Source organism: Cydia amplana, chromosome 20 (assembly GCF_948474715.1).
Source record: "Cydia amplana chromosome 20, ilCydAmpl1.1, whole genome shotgun sequence".
NCBI lineage: Eukaryota > Metazoa > Arthropoda > Insecta > Lepidoptera > Tortricidae > Cydia > Cydia amplana.
Window position 1 is genome coordinate 8,098,041 of NC_086088.1, and position 20,512 is coordinate 8,118,552.

Here is a 20,512-nt window from a genome sequence, read left to right on the forward strand (position 1 = left end):
GTCTCCGCTCCTCATAAGTATATTACCTATATGTTTACGCGACTTTGGTGCGGTCCGGTGCACGTTTGATCGTGTCTGGTGGTCCCCCGTACGTCCGTTAAGGACGCAGTAATGAGTGAGAGCGAAAAACAAATATTTTGACCGTACCAAGGTCGCGGTTCGGTACGCCCGTCTGTTACAGCTTTTATTTTTATCTCTTTCATAAACCATAATAGGTAAACAGTTAAAACTTTCACTGAATAACCTGTCGTAAAATTACAAGAAACGTAATAATTTTTCACGTATTTTCGTGTTTTATGAAGGATCCCTACTTCTTACCTATTTAGTCTAAAGGGGCCCACTGATTAACAGTCCGCCGGACGGTATCGGCCTGTCAGTTAGAACAAATTTTTGACAGTTCTTAACACTGACAGGCCGTTACCGTCCGGCGGACTTAATCAGTGGGCCCCTTAAGCAACAACACGTCAACGACTGTCATTCGTCCGTCTGTAGTTACAGTGCGACGTCCCCTTGCAGAAACGGTACCGCGCCCCCCTCCAAAGAAAGGGAAGAAAGCTTCGGTGATGCAGCTGTAAGTTTTATAAGACTAAGCTCTAGTTCTAATACGGTCGAAAGTATAAATTTATGGCCCATTTCGTACCTTATCACAGTGACAATCAATATGAAAGTAGCTAGAAACCTAATACAGTGAAACCTGGATAATTGCAATCTCAAGGGACCGGCAATTTTTTGTCAATTAACCAGGTTTTTCAATTAAGCAGGTCGTGCCAATACTGCCAATTAACGAGGTTCAAAAAATCGTTATGTCAATTATAGAGGTTCTCATTAATAGAGGTTGCGTTCTGACAAATTGCTTTTATGGAGGTGCAAATAACAATTGAAAGAAGATTTACAAGCTTACATTCTGGGTTTCTGGTCTATATATTATGTAACTTGCACTTTTACACTACATTAATTACTACCTTATTTTCTTATAGTTATTTGGGTTAAAAAAAAATCCCTTGAATTGTATAAGAAAGTTTAATTGGAATGTGAAAAGCATACTATATTTTTGATTTAATCAAAACTATTTCACCTACTACACTATGTGATAGATAGCCAATAAATAAATTGACGTCCGGATGAAGATTTAAAATAAAATTATCGTTGCTATTAAAATATTGTTTCTGCTCCCTACAAGTCTACATTCTTTCAATTACAGAGGTAATAAGTAAGACTTGTTTCAATAATAGAGGTAATGAGAAGAGCTAAAATAACGGTTTTTTTAGCACAGTGTCAATTATAGAGGTCTTAGTTGCAATGTGGTCAATTATAGGTGAACCAGGATCTATTGAGGGTGCGCCATGTTGCGGAATTTCACTGGAACTAATTTTTTCATACTACACTGAATTGTCACCCTATACATGAGCATAACAGCGCCCTCTTGACAATTATCATATATTACTGGTCAGGCTATACAGAGGCAAAATTCCGAAAAGAAATCAAATCTAAATTGCAATTATAGAGGTTCCAAAATTTCAATTATAGAAGCCTGTCTCAAGGGACCGGGACCGGACCTTTGGTTGCAATTATTGAGGTTTTGCATTTATCCAGGTTTCACTGTACCCTTGTCACAGTGACAAGGTACAAAATAGGTCAGAAATTTAAACTTTCGACTGTACTTTGCCATACTCTCTAGCCGCCTAGACATTAAAACTTGCCAAGATAAATGAAATTTTGATTTTTCTCAATAAATCAAATTAAAATAGTACGGGAGAACTTTTTATAGGCCTCTGTAGGCCTAGCACATGATTGGTGCGACAGCTCGACGACAGCATAGAGAAATATAGTAAGACAAGAGTGCTCACTCCATACTATTACCATACTACTACCAGTTCAGACTATTAATTTCGGTGTCTACATCTAGCATCGAGTAGCGGAACTATCAGTACTGCTACTTGACAATAGATGTAGCACCGACCGGAAAGTCTTATCTCAACAGCATAAGACTTTCCGGTCGGTGCTACATCTATTGTCAAGTAGCAGTTCCGCTACTCGATGCTAGATGCTAATTGTCTTTTTGGTACTAAAACTAATATATGGAGTGGGCACTCTATGTATTTTTTCTCTATGACGACAGTATCTCGAGGCGAGATAGACTACCCGTCTTTTTCTACATAATATGTAGAAAAAGACGGGTAGTCTATCTCGATCTCGCCTCGAGATACTGTCGCGCCAATCATGTGCTAGCCCGGCTGGGCGGCTAGATGATTTAATTTTACTTAAATAATAAACTGAAATAGATGTGATATATTTTAATATAGGTACTAAAGAAAAAGTGACCAACCAAGCCCTCCGGTGGCCGAGGCCGGATTTAAACCGGCGTCTTAGGGTAACATTCGATTTCTGACCGCAGCTGCACTACTGGTACTGAACGCGTCGCTATTACTGTCAATTTCCATAGTAAAATGAACAGTAGTGCAGCTGCGGTTGAAAATGGACTGTCACCTTTACGCGGCTAACGTCTTGAAAACTAGATCAATGGCCACGGCGGCGGTACATAAAACAATTCTTTAATATAATATTCATAAATATAATAAAATGATTTGAAGCGTTCCCTAACTGTAATTTTGCTTAACTTTTAAGTATAGGTACCTATATGTTACCAATAATTTTAACTTTGGTGATATAAATACCACTGCGTTACAGTGCGTGGCTCGAATGTCCGCAGTACACTCGGCGCCGCCCGCGTGCGTCGTCACAGACTCGTCACAACCACACAGCGCAGAGGAAATAGGTAGCTATAACATACCTTACTGTATAAATACCACTGCGTTACAGTGGGTGTCTCTAATATCTATAGTAGGCTCAAATGTCCGCAGTACACTCGGTGCCGCCCGCAGGCCTCGTCACAGGCTCGTCACGTCAACACAACATATACCTATAATCGTACATCCCGCCATTTCCTACAGGGAGTATTGCCAAGATGACACAGTCGTACATCGACAGACACCGAGCTAAAAAAAATGTATCGGGATGATAAGTAGATGCAAAGGAAAGTCACGGGATCATTACCACAAGTACAGCCGCCATCAGATATATCGGTGCGGCCAAGGTGTTCACAATATCTGAACACGCACTCTAACGCCTTGATAATAAAGGCGTGTTCATCTGAACATCTATTTGTGAAAGCCTTGACCACCCCGATATATCATGGCATTCATGGCGACCAGTTCACTTTTGAGCGGCGGTTTCTATCAAAGATTGTCACTTGGCTATGCCCACAAGGCTCCCGACATGATTGTGCTTGCAAAATGAATTAAAAGCTACATTTAGGTTTCTCCTGGGAATCTAGATCGGGACCATACCGACTGCGCCAACTACAATAAGTAGGTTTAATAACTGAGCCGATTTATGATAAAACAATAACTCTGTAAACATTCTTATGTAAATACTAAGAATACTCTTGTAAAGAATTGTTCTGTATCATTTTAGAAACCGACACAGAATACCAAGACGCGCACGAGCTCAGCCACAGCCACATCTGCACCGTCTCTGAGGCCATCACAGAAAACCCCAAACCCGGCAAAGTGGGACGCTTTAAAGCGAGGATAGCCCCCCACAAAACCTGCGTCACCAAACCCCACAAGGAATCCCTAAAAGACAAAAATCCCCCGGTCCACGGACACCATCACACGAAGAACGTGAATCACCACCAGTGTTGTGGCGCGTTCGGGAACCCACATGTGAGACATAAAAATAATTCTAACTGTCAACTTATTTAGGTTTTAGTTGAACATGGGTAATTACACTGTAAACTAAATAGGCCTATAATGTCGTTGGGAACTTAGTGATGAGGCTCAATTTGACTTGTTTGATGACAGGGGCCAACCGCGAAAACCGATATTCGCAAATTGCTGGGATCTTTCCCTTTTACTCTCATTATAAGACGTAATTAGAGTGACAGAGAAAAATTACCGCAGTTCGCGATGACAGCTATCGAACGATTTGGTGACTACGCCGTCAGAGAAATGTCAATGTTGTTTCGTGATATCAAAGCCATGTCACAAATAATATCATGTGCTGTTATTAAAAATTTGAATTGAGTCCATCGGTTAAAAGTCTGCAGTCTTAAGAGCCCATCAACGTGCACACTAGCGCCACTGCTAAATAATCGTGCTTATTTAAATTTAACAAACTATATTTTAAAAAAAGGGGCCGCTACATACTGTATCTTGTATTAAAGTACTTTTTGAATACATCAAACTAGTTTCTATGTTGCTGGATTCGTCAATCTATGAACTCAAAACAAAAACGGCCGTTTTAACTTTGGACGCATACTCGCATAGATTGACGAATCCAGCAACATAGAAACTAGTTTGATGTATTCAAAAGGTACTTTAATACAAGATACAGTACGTAGCGGCCCCCTTTTTTAAATATATTTCGTTAAATTTAAATAATCACAGATTAAATAGCAGTGGCGCTAGTGTGCACGTTGATGGGCTCTTAAGGATAAAGAAACATTAATGTTGTTGATTGGTCACGTTTTGCAAATATTAGGTGGTAAGTATTGTCATAATTGAATTTGCATTAAAATTCAATCAACTGATATCTATTAGGTTCAGAAGAAAATAAAAATATAATTCGTAGAAGCTCATTTTTTACTACTTTTATGTCTTTTTTATCAAAAATGTAAGTAGTTGGGCCATTTATTTTTAAATTTTTCTACCAAATTACTTATTCATAAGCTTTTTCATTTTTATCGACTATCACTATGCCCGTTACTTTCGCACTTACATACTTGTTAGAACGTGACAGACATGGTGACAAACGATAAAAATGCGACCGTGCTACTAAGGCTGGACACATGTTAAACATTCCATGAATTTTCAAGTTGTAGTTCAGTCTTAGTGGGTATTAATTTGTGCTATATTTTATTTTATTTTTATACAAAAAAAAAAGGTTTGTGTTATCAATTATCTAGTCCGAGAAAGTATTGTTTTATTCGTCAACAATTTAATCGATAAGAAATACTCGTACATTTTTTACATTCGTAACTTTCTTTACATAGTAGATAGATAGGTATTTGTATAGTTTTTAATAAGCTGTAAGCTAAGCTTTTTTGACATATTTTTATTGTTACTGGTAGAAAACGATAACATTTTAGTAATATATCATTAATATCCATTATAAATAACTTATTAGAAACAAAAATAATATATTTTTTTAAATAAAGTGTTTTTGCAAATATTATGGGTCTCTACAAAGTTATTATTTTTCATAAATTCGAGTTTTGGATTTAAAAAGTAACTCAAAAAATCATCTGTGTTACACTGTATGTCTAAATTACTCCTGCGTTACCTTTTTCACAATAATTGGATAAACCGTAAAAAACCCATATCATTTTTAAGTAAGAAATATTTTGGAAGCACTTTATAAGGATGCATTTTATTCCAGTAAAATTATTATTGGACGCAAAATTGCTTATATATCTAGTTATTGTTTTTATGGTGCATTACCATTCCAAAGATGATTCCAAATATTGTAGCTATCAAGTTAAAAAGAGCTTTACACGATGACAATAGGAAATAAAATACCAAATCGTATATCATACATTTTATTGACACTGTTTAACAGTGGTTTCTATAGAATTTTATTATAGATTGATGTATACTTGGTATAAAAAATAGATACTTAATATTTTATAAAAGCTATTACTGCATTGCAGGCTAAAGTAAAAAATATTGGTAGTGGTTTCCGCAACGAAATATAGTTAAATATATTTGATTGGAAAAAGGAAGAAATAAAATTATAAAAAAGAGAGAAATAATAATAAGAAGGATATACATATTTCTGATCCCAATTTTAGCTGATTTCTTATTTAAGTATAATCTAGATCCAAAAGAATGTAGTAGGATACCGAATGAGATTATTTTTCCAAGTTTAGGTCCAAATGAAAAATATATGGTATTGTATATTTTCAGTATTTTAGCTCGTAAGTTAGACGATGTTTTTAATCTGAATGTTCCTGGTGTGTCAGTGTTGGACACAATAAACTTGTAGTATTCAATATTTTTATTCAACAGTGGCACGTAGAAAAATAATCATAAAATTTATTAAATTCACGAAGCTATTAGGCTGTGTCACAGTTTAACCCAGATATGTTGCTAACATATATATATTATCGGCAAACATTAGGTACAACAGTGAATTTAATTTTCAAAATATTTATTTAATTCATTCATTCTTTAGTAAACCAATTCGAAATCAAATGCCAATTGGTTTTGAGAAAATATGATGTTTTTGACTGTAGAAAAAGGCGGCAAAGAATACTCTAAAAATATTTAAATAGCAGTATTTAATTGATACATGTTGATACATATATAATAAATGAATGTTGACTAAAATAATGCCAATATAGCTCGATATATATTTTTTCTACTCCCGTACTTTTATTTATCATTTAAAGGGTCGTGCACACACCTTTAAACCCTATCCTATAATTGTCAAGACAAGTCTTTAGTCTATTCCCCAAAAAAAGCATTTGTGCATACACGCAGTATCTTTTTGGCACTTTTTCGATACTTCGTGTAATGACCACTTAAAAAATATCCAATGAAATACATTGTTGCCAACCTTATTTTAATATTAATAAGTGAACCATAGACATGTTTTTTTTTAATTTCATTCATTCTTTTTCCGCACGTACCCTCCATTTTTGCTACTTCTTGAATGAAAAATATTTGTTAAATTTACAACTTTATTTCAAAGTGCTTGGTCGTAGAAAAAGTATTGTATGCAACGTTGTTTAACTGAGTCAAAAAATACTCGTGGCGACTTTATCAACAATTTTCGGCTTCGCCTCACGCCATTCGCCTTTTTTGACCTCTCTTAAACAACGGTTGCATAAAATACTATAAAATATGATATATATTTTTAGTTTAAAAGCATTGTAAATGCAGTTATTACGTCACAATTAGAAAACTAAGTAGGTAGGTAGCTCTAGTCTAGGGGATTAAGAATAAAGAAAACCTTGTGGTACTGGTAATTTGTATCGTTATAAATAGCTAATTATTATTGCTTGGCACAAAAAAAATACTCATTTGTTATATGTATTAATTATTGGTAGGTACATTAAATAAACTCATCATTTGAAATATATGCCTACGTATTAAATCGATCTAATTCCTTGAAGTTCTATGCTCAAATGTAGGTAATTTAAAATTCCTTAAATGACACATATGTATAAGTGTAAGGCCTGAGTGGACGCTCGAAGCGGAGCGTTCGGCGGGGCGTGCAGCGTGGCGTCCGTCGGGCTCACAACTCTCACAAGTAATTTGAGCAGCGTGCACTAAGGCCTATACGCTTGCATTTTTTAACATGCACGCCGCACGCCCCGCCCCGCTGCACGCCCAACTCGAGCGTCCACTCAGGCCTTACACTTATTTAACATTAGGTTTTCTTTATTACAAATCCAAAGTGATTTTTCCGTATTAAATCACAGTTTCAATGTCGTATGCTAAGTCAATTAAGAATAATATTTTATCTAGTCTATTACTGTTGTACTCATTTTTTTCTTCACTAATGTAGGTAGGTACTTATTTTGTTCACATTTTGATATTTATATTTTGTACACGTTAGGTAAGTATTCCTTATTGGGAATTAAAAAAATACGACTGGAAAAGTGTAACAGTGTTTTTAATTAATAAAAAAGATGTTTTTTTTTATTTGATTACTGCCATTGTTGCATTTTGCCAGTGTGTGGTAATTTGTAGATACTATTATTATTGTTTTCTAGAGACCGTTTCAGAAAATGCGTTTTTGAACGTTGGATGTATAAATGTTAGCTAGAAATTTACAGGGTTTTTAAAATTCATTTTTATTGTGATTGGTATAAATCACTCGATTTTAGCACGTATTATCCTGTAGCGGACATATTATTATATTATGATATAATAGTCACACTTGGTATTAAAATATGAGGTGCTAAATGGTGTAGTACTCTGCTTATTTTTTAAGCTACTTATTTGATGTTTAATGAACATTCTGAACATCAAATTTATCAAATCAAACATTTGTCTACATTTTTTTGATATTCGCAACATAGTTTTGCCTCTGTGATTCTAAAACATCATATCAATTTGTTATGTTGCCTAACTTGTGAAACTTACTTTTGTGAAATTAAATGCATCAAAAGTTACAGCATTTCTTTTACCCCAGTTGCTTATCGTTCTAAATTATTACAACCACTAATAAATAATTTAATTGGAGTAATAACTATAGATGGTCAAGCAGATCTTGTCAGTAGAAAAAGGCGGCAAATTTGAAAAATGTAGGCGCGAAGGGATAACGTCCCATAGAAAATTTGAATTTCGCGCCTTTTTCTACTGACAAGATCTGATATAATTCATAATTGGAACAATACTTGTCATTAAAAACTGTATTTTAATCAGATTTATATATTTTTTCTTTATATTTTTTTACTCGTATTTCGTTATTTGCCGTAATAAAAAATGTATCAACAAAACAACAAAGCATATTAATTTTGAGCCAACAAGTTGTGGAGTAGGTATTAATTATCAATATTAATTATCATTAGCAGGGTAACGCAGTGGACGTTACTTGCAGAAAATATTAATTGTTAAAAAAAATACAAAAGATATTATACAGTAGGTATACATGGGCTGTCAGCCTGCAATATGTAATTTGAATTAAGTATATAATATAACCTATGATAATGTAGCTCGGCTCTAAACTAGAATACGAAAGAAATAAAGCAGTTGTGATAAAAACGTTTATTAATACCAAGAGCAATAATTACAATTAAATATACTCAAAAATTAAAAAGTTACTCAAACATATTGAAATATTTAAAACAACAGTCAACAAATTAAGGTCAAAAGACGTAATGAGTGGCCCGTGCGTCATAATTACAACCGTTTAATCGAGAAGTGCCATTCGAAAAGTAAAAATATATCGGGATGACATATTCGACGAAAAATCACGTTATCATTTCCGTACATCATAAGTTTCGTTTCTCATTTTCTATAAATTGGCTATTCCCCGGATGTCACGCTAAAGACGTTTGTCTTGTGTCTCTTAAGGGGCCCACTGATTAACAGTCCGCCGGACGGTATCGGCCTGTCAGTTGTTCGGAACTGTCAAAATTTTGTTCTAACTAACAGGCCGATACCGTCCGGCTGTTAATCAGTGGGCCCCGTTATGGGCTCCTAAATATTTCAGTACGATAGATACAAGATAGTCTATAGTCTGTACTTTTAGGTATTTAAATAAACGTAAACAAAATCTACCCTCATATGACTCCTTAAGCCAGTTGAGGGTAGATGAGAACATATTTTTACACGATCAAATAAAGCAACTTAAAGTCAAGTCGTTCAGTGACAGATCTAAGCGGTTTTGTATTTGGTTGGTTAACCAATAAATGTTATAACTAATATAGTATGAATTATCTCAGATGATTTTTTCGAGCTCGAGCACTAATCTGTTAAACAAAAGCCTTTGTTTCTTTTAAACGGGTAAACGGGTTTGTTCCCGTTACTTAAGTAGGGTCTATTAGCAGTAAACAGGTGTAAGCACTGCATAAAGGAAACAATACCTTTTGTTTAATAGACTAGGGCCTGAGCCCGAAAAAATCATCTCAGATAATTCATAGTATACCCGAAAATGTACGAATTGTTTGTTTACGTTAATTTAAAAAGCACAGACTCTAGTTAAAATTATTCAAACTTCAGGCCAGTCCCCTCCAAATGCTGCTCTGCCCACTGGTCGAACCTCCTCGAAAGATCATCAGACATGTAGTTCTTCCAGTCCCCAATCTCCCCTTTCCTGATGAACCTCAGCTTGGTTCCCTCCAAGTAGCTCTTGCCGAAGGATTTCTGGAGGATTGGCTCGAGGTTGACCGCGCGGTTGCTCTTCATGTTCTTGAAGGAGAGGTGGTCGCAGAGTTTATCTACCTGGAACGATGAAATTGATGGGTTTGTTACGTTACGCTGCGTCTTACGTAAGCGAACAACTCGCTAACGCGACACGGCGCGGCGCGGTGCGGCGGGCCCAAGGCCTTCGCGTTCGCAACGAGATCGCCCACGTAGGACACTTCTATAGGTATCAAAGGATTGATTCACCCCGCGCCGCATCGCGTCGCTTCGCGTTCGCGTGTTGTTCGCCTACGTAATGCGTTAGTTACTTTAAGACATCGTATATAGCGCTAGCGGTTCGCCGCTGCAAATTGTGTTAAAGATATGAAAATTGGTACGATTGATCTTTAGGCCATTTAAATCAATTTGACCCGAAGCACCAAAAAAAAAGAGGACTTATGACGTCATCTTTTTTTGTATGGAATATTTAAAAAAAAACGTTTAGAAACCTATCGAGTGTGGTATTAAACGAAAGGATTTTCTGAGCCAATTCTAAAAATATATCACAACATTACATTTCAGACATTTTTTTCTAAATTATAATAAAAATAGTTTACAAAACATACCTACCCAGTTTGGGCTTCTCCAGATACAATACCGTTCAACACATTTTTGTAAAATATACCTCAAATTATACCTAATATCCTCATATCTAACTCTAATAATAATAAAGCAATTTTAAAATATTTACATTTAGTACTTTTTTAAATTGTACAAAGTGTGATCTATCAATCTACCAAAGGCCCCGACGTGAAGAACACAACAGGCGTATCAAAGAACACGTACCTGGTCATTGGTCATGGTCTTCCCAAGGAAGTCAGCAGTCCTTCTGACAACGGAGGGTAGGTCGCGCTTCATCTCTTCAAACTTGATGAAAAGGACATTGGGGTCGTTTCGGCGGGTCCAGAACCCTGTCGAAGATTACAGAGCAGATTTAATGTCATCATCATCATTTGCAGCAGCAGGCGAATTCAGTTACCAAATCAAGTTTCCTGAGCAATAACTATTACTTAATGATTATGACTTAAACAGAACAAAGGAATGGAATATCTTTATAATCGTCATATTATCATATAAATTTGACATTAATGATCTACGCCACACTTTGTTCAGTTCTACGAGTTCAGTTTAACAACGCCTTCAGGGTGCTGTTGCGTCTGCCATGCTTCTGCAGCGCGTCAGGCATGTTCGCGGACGCGCAGGTAGACAGTTTCTCTGCTACAATAAGAAAGCGTGCCGCCGCGACGCGTCGCAGAGTGCTTGACAGTAGCAACAGTATCCTGAGTATGATAGCGGGTAGGCTCGATAGTAGCTATATGCAGCACTGGTCGAACCTGCACCGTTCCTTAGCTCCCTATGAAACGTAGTAGGTAGATCCTAGGTATCTAATAAGTTAAGTACTAACATAGTCTAAATTACAAGTTCCTGCATGTACATGTTTTACTAACATATTATGGATTTTTGTGGTCCGAAATAAATGTTTTATTTTTTGTCAATGCAAAGACATGCACAAAGTTAGCTTGGCCCAACTATCTGTGTAAACACACCGCGTAGGACGAAACTTAGAAACAAACCTTTCTATACCGCAAATTGCAGCCATACTCCCCCTATCGAAGTCATTTATTGCACAGCGATCGAGATAGATGGCATTGCAACTAAAATATAGAAAGCTCCTCGCATATATGTGATCCTGGTACACGCGGAAGTGCAACTTGCCTCGAATGTAGCACGTTGCCGGACATCCGTACCAGTGGTTATTTACTTTTTTTTTCTACTCCCGTACTTTTATTTGTCATTTAAAGGGTCGTGCACACACCTTTAAAACCCTACCTTATAGTCGTCAAGACAAGTCTTTAGTCTATTCCCCAAAAAAGAATTTGTGCATACACGCAGTATCTTTTTGGCGATTTTACGATACTTCGTGTAACTTAAAAAATATTGAATGAAATACAGTGTTTCCAACCTTATCTTAAATGTCATCTCTGACAAATAAGTGAACCACAGACATGTTTTATTTTAATTTCATTCATTCATTCTTTTCCCGCCCGTACCCTCCATTGTTGCTACTTCTTGAATTAAAAATATTTGTTACATTTATATACAATTTTATTTCAAAGTAAGTGCTTGGTCGTAGAAAAAGTATTGTGTGCAACGTTGTTTAACTGAGTTAAAAAATACTCGTGGCGTCTTTATTAACAATTTTCATCTTCGCCTCAAATTGTTACTCACGCCACTCGTCCTTTTTGACCTCTCTTAAACAACGGTTGCATAAAATACTATTATTTGACAATGATTGCTGTCCAATAGTGTGAAAATTTTGACTTAAGTACTTAAATTCGCTACACACCGCTTACATTTATTTGTCGCCACCCCAAGTCACAAGAACCTTTTTCCCAATGACCATCAGTCTGTTCTATGACTTTCTGTGCAATATTTAGTACTAAAAATACTCTTACCAAGAATGTGGTTCCACACGGGTCCAAAGGGCGCGCGGTCGCGCATGAAAAGATCGCAGAACTCCTCAAAGGTCCCCTTTAAGCCGTGTACCAACGTGCAGTAGTGGTAGTAGGATACTACCATGTCCTTAGGGTTGCGTGATGTGTAGATCACCTGGGAATACGTACAAATATAAATTACAGTGGTAAAAATACTGAGGACAAAGTCCCATTAAGTCCTTTGAAAAAAAAACTGTTTTGAATGATTTTAAAAAGCGTGATCAATAGTGGTCGCCTGAAATTTTTTTACTAGTTCCACCGGTAGAACTAGCAACTAGCAACTGTAGAACGAGTAACGTGTTAAGTACTTCAATCAAGGTGAGACTATTGTTGTACTTTGAAGACGTTTGGTTTTTGTTTTGTCTTGGCTATCTACTACAGATGTAGTGCATAATTATTTCCATCGAATTTTCACAGAAACGTACGAACGTGTCTTACTATTTCAGTCTATCTCGGTACAAAAAGTACTGAGGTTGACTGAAGTAGCATGACAAATACGAACGTTTCCGAGATGAAAAACAATTACGTACTTACCGCATATCTGTACTTTAAAACTTAGTGTAAGGCCTGAGTGGACGCTCGGAGCGGAGCGTTCGACGGGGCGTGCAGCGTGGCGTCGGGCTCACAAGTGACTTGAGCAGCGTGCACTAAGGCCGCTCCTATACGCTTGCATTTGTTTAACATGCACGCCGCACGCCCCGCCCCGCTGCACGCCCAACTTGAGCGTCCACTCAGGCCTTACACTTAGGCTTGTATTGTGTACAATGTACTTGTATATCCACTTAACATTGCACAAAAATAATAAGCATAGTCATATTACACAGCCCCCAAGTACAGTATAACTATAATTCCTCGAAATGACTCGGCCACAAATCGTTTCATAAACGTTGTTAGCAAACATTAGGAAAAGGAAGCATTCAAGCTACGATGCACCCAACCGCCATTACGTTATGTACCGCAGCAACATCAGCTGTCTGGGAGTCGTAGCGCACCTGACTAATCAAAGGAATTTGAAGCTTCTGTACAACAGTTACATTCTATTTTTAAAAAGTTGCGCGTGCTTGCGATAATTGTTGCTGCCATGCAAATATATAACGTAGCTACAATGTACAAACTTCAAGATCCTTTGACTAGTAAGGTGCGCGCCGACTTAAGACAGCTGATGTGCTGCGTACATTAGTGAGTAATTCTGCAGGCAGATTTACGCATGATGAGTGCTTAGGCACTTGGTATGTTGTTCGTTATGTAGGCGATCAATCATTTGTGAAATATTTCTTTGGATGAATTTAGCACTGTAGTGCAGTATAGGTGACATAGATAAGATTTAAGATAAAGATAGTTTATTCAAGTAGGCATATTACAATGCGCTTATGAACGTCAAATAAAGCTACACCGGCTCCAACCCTACACTTCGAGAAGATTTAAATCCCCCCTCAATTGGAAGAGGGTATCCCAATATGGAACCGCCGACAAACTCGGAGGGACACATCTTTTCAAAACATTACATCTTATAATTAACATTCATTACGTTAAATAAAAACAAAATAAGTAATATAATACCTTGGCTTTAGCCTGTCCGTCCTCTCGCTGAATGTCCACTGGCAGCAAGTCCCAAGGCAGATGGCTGCGGATGTACCGCGGTCTCGCTAGCCGGTACTTCACTAGGTCCACCGATGTGCCCTTTAAAAAAAAATTTACAACTAGGCACAATCGGAAGTCGCAACTCGCATTGGTACCTATATATGCTGTTGGCTATCACCTAGTTACCTTAAGATAAAAATAAATAAAAGTAAACAATCAAAATAGGTAACAGTTACACTTTGAGACGATTGTGACAGGTACAAAAACTAATTAGGTTGCGTTATTTTCTCGCCCATAGGACACTAGGTGATATAATATAACCATTCTCGTAGAATGTATTGGGCCCCATACATTTCACGACTCTTCTCTTTCCGCACAGACTCTAGCATGTATAATAACAATAGGTAACTATAGTCTGGTAAAATCTAGGCGCGAAGGATCTATCTGCTACACAATAAAATGAATTTTACGTCAAAGCTGGCTTGCCAGATTAGTTAACAGGGAAAGTTAAATAAATGCTTCCAAAATGGAATGCTAATACTTCTTCACTTCTGGAATACTAGGACGTATAAACTATAATTTTAGAGTGTTTATCAAATAAACTTAAAATAAAAACTTACCTTTACAGACTCGTCATGCCATTCCGAATGTCCAGCCACCATGATGCATGATAGCTCTACCAGCGGGCAGCGAATCTAATAAACAAACAACATGATTATTTAACAAAATAACATTTTGTTTAGAGGTGAGTTCAACTAATGATGAATGAATAAACGAGTGAAAAATGAAGATGAGGGATCTAAAACTACAATTAGCTAGATAGACATAAGAAAACATTTTTGAATCAGCTAAAATGGAAACGCTATAACAATAAATTTGAACCTTATATCAACTCCAAAAGGTTCACCAACAATCACTTCAATATGCTTTCAGTACCTACATTCGCAGCATCCATAAACCAAGCACTATTATTTGAGAGCGATCAGCGGAACAGGGGGCCTACCGCGAACCACGTTCGACGTGTTGCCTCCCTGTCCCACTTACGTACGAATTTACAAGTGCGACAAAGAGGCAACACGTCGAACGTGGTTCGCGGTAGGCCCTCTGTACACACGTCCGTTGACAAGTTCATCTCGTATCCGTAGCACCCTTGGAGCTTTAGAGACAATTTCCCTTCCGCGTGTACCAGGGCGGCATAAAACTGAGGAAATCAATTTTCAGAGCTTTCATTCCCATGACTGAACCAGCGCCTCACCTTAACCAGTATAAAGTAGGACCTCTAGCTAACTGGTCACTACAGGTCTATAGTCCAATATATACTGGAAAATATCAGTCGAAGTCGAGATCAAGAGGAAGATTTGAAAGACCTGGACAACACTTGTTTCGCCTATGCACAGAGAAACTACCCCTCATCCTGTCTCGTTCTATCGCATTGAAACGCCATTTTAGTAAAACTTTCTCTTTCACTTCGATTTAGTATTTTAATGCAGTTATTAATAGACTAGATTGCACATGCGTACTTAATAGCTGCAAAATGCCATCTAGCGCAGCTTACTGGACTCTTGTATTTGGGTCACATATTATCCCTTGGTTTTCTGCACTCCTGGTAAACGCGGAAGCACAATGCCGCCATGTGCGGGAAAGTACCGGTTCACCGGTTCGGCGGCGGCTTGCTCCGTTTAACCTTTAATTAAGGGTCAAGTCCCTTAGTCAATCTAAAGACTACAAAATATTGTAATAAAACTTACCTGTTGCAAAGATTTGGCGCCATCGTAATCCAGGTCATGTCCTATAAGCCAAACCATTTCTTGGCACCAAGTGGAGCCTGCACATATTAAATAATACTATTAAAATGTTATCAAAAATCAAATAGTCACTATTGAAAACTTCTCATCAGACTAATGTGGTAATTTTTTAGTTTTGTTTGTACACAAAATAACCATGATGGAAATAATTGAATCACGAGCCGTAGCGAGGGGTACGAGATATGGAATCTTGAGCGCTGTGAGGGTTTCAAGGCACGAGGAATAACCAAACTTTGCCACCGAGAAACGCAATTTTTCACCACATCAACACGAGGTAAATTCTAACTGTGAAATATTGCAAATTGAATATTTACGCTATTAAATATTTACCATTCAAAATTATCACATAAAAGTCAATTTCTGTAAAAAACAGACTACAATATGGTTAAAAAGTAAAACATACGAAGAAACAGAATCAATTATACCCTGACCTTTATCGTACCGGATCCGAGATCCGCATGGCATGGCTCACAGGCTCAGTTCAACTATACATTACAACCATACACATCAATAACACACACACTTACTATTCTATCTAAGATCTTTACCCCTTTTATCTGAAATGTAAACAGTATTTTAGCTAATGTAAGAAACTCCCCCTACTTTAATATACTTAGTTATAAAGTGTCATTCAATAAACTTGTGAACTATGTAAACAAAAGTTACTAGTAATTTGACATTCAGTGTCAATTTTAGTATGGCGGTTTGTTTACATATACTGGGTCAACCAAATCTTGTCAGTAAATAGGAACAAAAAAACTATACTCATCCTTTTCTTTTGGGTGCTAGTACTAGTGTAAGACAAAGATAGTATGATTCTCTCTGTCTATGTTTGAAATCAAACAGACCTTTGACACACTATAGCTTTAGCAAGTTCTATTGAATGACACTTTAGTTTTAATATTGTAATAGTAGTTTGTGTTACAAGGGATCAAAATTATATATTTCCGTCAAGGGCGTACCTACATTGAATACTGAATGAAGCGATGGATTCTAAAGTAGAATCCTGAGCGTAATGAGGGATTCAAGTGTTAACGCCCAAGACGAAATAATTTTAATACCGTGTGATACATACTGCTTTTCACATCAACTATTAGGAAAATAAAAAAATCTTAGTGTTGACACAATCTGATGCTTCAGACTGATTATTTAAGCTAAAAAAATAATGTGCAAAAAAATGTAAAAATAGTGTGCTAGAACAGAAAAGTGCTACTTTGATCCCTCCTAGCAGGGAGGAAAAGTGCAACTACAACAAAATTTGCAACAATAGTTATTTGTACAACAAGAGATCAAAGTTTGATATTTCTTCGAGTGCTTATTTTGAGTCCCGTGCAAGCGAAAGATTCTATAATAGATTCACGAGCGTAGCGAGTGAATCTAATTTAGAATCTTGAGCGTAGTAAGGGACTCAAAAGCGCACGAGATGTAAATAACTTTGATCTAGTGTAGTACACAACATTTTTCACCTCAGCAGTGAGAACATATTAGAGAACCCGAAAAATGTATTCCTTCTTCATCACTTACCTCTATTCACTCATGTTTTCTTAAGATATACCAACAATTAAATTTTCACCTCAGCAGCTCGAACAAGGGTACTTTGCTACTTAAAAACAATGAGCAAAATCGCATTTTGCTCACTGAGTGAGCAAAGTCGCATTTTGCTCATTTTTGTCCCACTCAGTGAGCAAAATGCGATTTTGCTCACTGTTTTTAAGTAGCAAAGTACCCTTGTTCGAGCTGCTGAGGTGAAAATTACTTTTCCACTTTTGTAGATAGAATGCAACTTTCTCAACAGTTTTTGAAGAATAAAGGTAGCCTTTACGACCATGGTGAAAATTAATTAACGGAAAAACAGATTCGAAAATAGGCATTTGTATGCCCTCTTGTTGACAAAGATTTGATTAACCTCTCGCACTAGTACTGAAATTAGAACAAGCGAATGGTTCGAAAAGTGGAATCTTCAGGGTTGCAACAGCTTCAAAGAGAAGTGGACAAACATTGCTATCGATTAAAAACTCTTATACGTCTAACCGCGGTATTCGGAAAACAAGATCCGTTCTAGAGAAGAAATCGATACGATATGTACGGTACCTGTACCTGGTAGTTTAGATTTCAACTAGATATCTTTTGCAGCTCAATTCGGGCAACCAATGTCATTTTTAGGTACGTTAAATTATCGTAGTAAGATCGTTTTGAGATCTAAAAATACATAAGGAGACGTTTTAGACATTGTGGAAATCGTTCAAGAGTATCTCCAGAATCGCGGAAATGTCAAATTTGATAGGCTAGATCTTAAAAATATCGTTGTCGTATCTTGGTGATGTCTAACAGATATCTAGTTCAAAATCCGAATCGGGCCCTAATAGACTTACCAGTTCGAGGATACGAGCACATCCAAACATCGTTTTCCAGCACCTCCATATCCAAAATATCCTGCCCAATCGTCATATAATCCGCCGGCAGAATCACCCTTCCCGGATTAATCTCCACCATGCAATCCTTTTTCTCGAACATTCTGTCCAGAAGCTCCCCCGTCTCCTTATCCAGCTTCGAAAAGGTCAAGTTCGGTTTGACCCTCATTTTTCAAATTTGGAATTTCAAATGTAACTGAACATTCGATTTTCGAACGTCCGTTCCGAACGTTACGCGGAAGCGGTGTGGTCGCGTGCAGCGCGTTCTGCAACCACTCTCACTACTTTCCAATAGGATGGAATACTGAAATAGGTAAAGGTGCGGACACACGAGATGTGCAAATAAAATGGCAAGAAAATGAAATGCGTTAAAAAAATTAAGAGTAAATCTCACAGTTTATCCAATGATCTCTCCATCTTATGTTGGGACCACAAAGGCGATTGGTTTTCATAATGGCGACACTCAGCATAATGCCACGGCCGATTACACGCATAATGAGATATCTCCGCAGATTGACACATACGCGAAATGACACTTTGGTGAAACGCCATAAACTCCATATTCCACATACGCGATATGCCACATCGGTCAAATTCGCTTACGCGATATGCCACATGGGTGAACTTCGCTTACGCAATATGCCACATTTCTTATAGGTAGCCATGACGCTGATTTTCAGTGGGTACCTGACTTAAAACTAAGCTACAACTAAACTAAACGAGTGACAACACACACGTCAAACAAAGATGACTGAATACCGACACAATCAAGACCCCCTTACGACCCCTTATAAATTACACTCTCCTAGCTAGATCTCTAACCTGCAGTCTGATGCACTTGCTTGCATCATAAGTACCTAGGTATTCTAGGTAATAACAGGTTTGGTGGGTAAATAGCAACTGCAGTGCTGCTTTCTTCCTGGCCGCTTTCGGTTTCTAGTAGCCGAGCGACTGCTAGCGAGATTGGCATTATTCATAATTTTCATACTTAAACGTCTGCTAATTTAAACAGCTGATGATCATCGTTTGTCCCTCTCTATGGCATAAGGACAGATAGGGACAAACTGATTAAGTTAGCAGTCTTTTATGAATAACGCTAATGTCTAAAATAGCAAAAATATGAATAGTGAGTGAGTATAGATGGTCAAGCAAACCTTGTCAGTAGAAAAGGTCGCGATATTCAAATTTTCTATGGGACGATATCCCTTCGCGCCTACATTTTTCAAATTTGCCGCCTTTTTCTACTGACAAGATCTGCTTGACCATCTATAGTTTATGTGACTGATACTACAAACTACAACTACCTACATAATGAATGGCATAGTAGGTTTTCAGCTCTCGCTTTCTGCTCGTTTCATAAAAGCATCAAGCAGTGTATTTATAATGCCTAATTTTCTGACGCACCTATCAAATTCTGCCAAATTCGGGACCCACCTGTTGGCAGTGTTGGCATCAAATATTATTGTTAACGCTCAGGTTCCCTAGTAGTTTCAGGGGCAACTACATTCAACTCAACAACATTTTGGTGGAAATTCTAAACAAAAATAGAAAAAGTTATAACAGAGGCGCCCCACCTTTTATGCATTACAAGTGCGGTGCGTTTGTGCGTTATGTCATGTAATCATGTAGGTACGAGGGGCGTTCAAAATATTCTCGGTATTGATATCTTACGACCTCTTCTAAAATTTCTTTCGTTACTGGCCGCTAAGGTTTATTCATTGACATTAAAAATAAGTATAATTCGAACCGAGATGGTCTTTTGTTTTTCTGCAATTGCTGAACAAACATGAACATCATGTGCGAATTGACAATGTTAACTAAATTAGAACATCGATGCGTGATAAAATTCTTGACAAAACAGGGTAAAAATCAAAAAACCATAAAAGAGGAAATGGATTGTGTTTACCGTGAGTCTGCTCCTTCTTTATCTACCATTCAAAAGTGGTCAAGCGAGTTTAAACGCGGAAGGGAGAGTATTGAAGATGACCCTAGACCTGGCCGGCCTGTAGTAGCTACTTCACAAGAAAATATTGATAAAGTGGAAAAACTTATATTGGAAGATGGTCGAGTGAAGGTAAAATCTATAGCACAAGTAACCAATCTCTCTATTGGTACCGTACATGATATTATACATGACCATCTTAATATGTCAAAAGTAAGTGCAAGATGGGTTCCGCGAATGCTGACTCGGCTTCAAAAAGACATGCGTGTAGCTTGTTGTTCCGATTTTATTGACCTGTGCGGTGAAAATCCTGATGAGGTGCTGCAAAGAATAGTTACTGGAGATGAAACCTGGGTTCATC

The 20,512-nt window shown here is 37.4% G+C and overlaps 3 protein-coding genes across 3 annotated transcripts in view; 2 read left to right on the top strand and 1 right to left on the bottom strand.

The window, feature by feature from the left end:
* The window catches only part of LOC134657380 (soluble guanylate cyclase 88E-like), a 41,432-nt gene extending 37,668 nt beyond the window's left edge, over positions 1-3,764 (top strand). The window contains exons 14-16 of the mRNA XM_063512921.1: positions 493-571; positions 2,689-2,776; positions 3,475-3,764. Of these exons, the coding sequence (XP_063368991.1) occupies positions 493-571; positions 2,689-2,776; positions 3,475-3,764 (457 nt within the window). The remainder of the gene's footprint in view (positions 1-492; positions 572-2,688; positions 2,777-3,474) is intronic.
* A 1,171-nt stretch (positions 3,765-4,935) lies between these two features.
* LOC134657586 (transmembrane protein 80-like) overlaps positions 4,936-20,512 on the top strand; it is a 418,575-nt gene continuing 402,998 nt past the window's right edge. The window contains exon 1 of the mRNA XM_063513163.1: positions 4,936-4,950. The gene's annotated coding sequence lies outside the window, so the exon portion shown is untranslated. The remainder of the gene's footprint in view (positions 4,951-20,512) is intronic.
* LOC134657398 (luciferin sulfotransferase) lies at positions 9,715-18,560 on the bottom strand. The gene is made up of 7 exons (XM_063512945.1): positions 18,171-18,560; positions 15,742-15,818; positions 14,614-14,688; positions 13,973-14,092; positions 12,374-12,527; positions 10,704-10,828; positions 9,715-9,956 (listed from the first exon to the last, which is right to left on the bottom strand). Exons 1-7 carry the CDS (start codon positions 18,376-18,378, stop codon positions 9,720-9,722), a joined length of 996 nt encoding a protein of 331 aa, XP_063369015.1. The 5' UTR covers positions 18,379-18,560; the 3' UTR covers positions 9,715-9,719.

Excerpts from the sequence above, each read along its gene's own strand:
- LOC134657398 (XM_063512945.1), bottom strand. The coding sequence starts at position 18,378 with ATGAGGGTCAAACCGAACTTGACCTTTTCGAAGCTGGATAAGGAGACG. Across the intron at positions 10,829-12,373 it reads CGTGTGGAACCACATTCTTG|GGTTCTGGACCCGCCGAAAC; the intron begins GTAAGAGTATTT and ends AATCTTCGACAG. Across the intron at positions 9,957-10,703 it reads AGACCATGACCAATGACCAG|GTAGATAAACTCTGCGACCA; the intron begins GTACGTGTTCTT and ends TCATCGTTCCAG.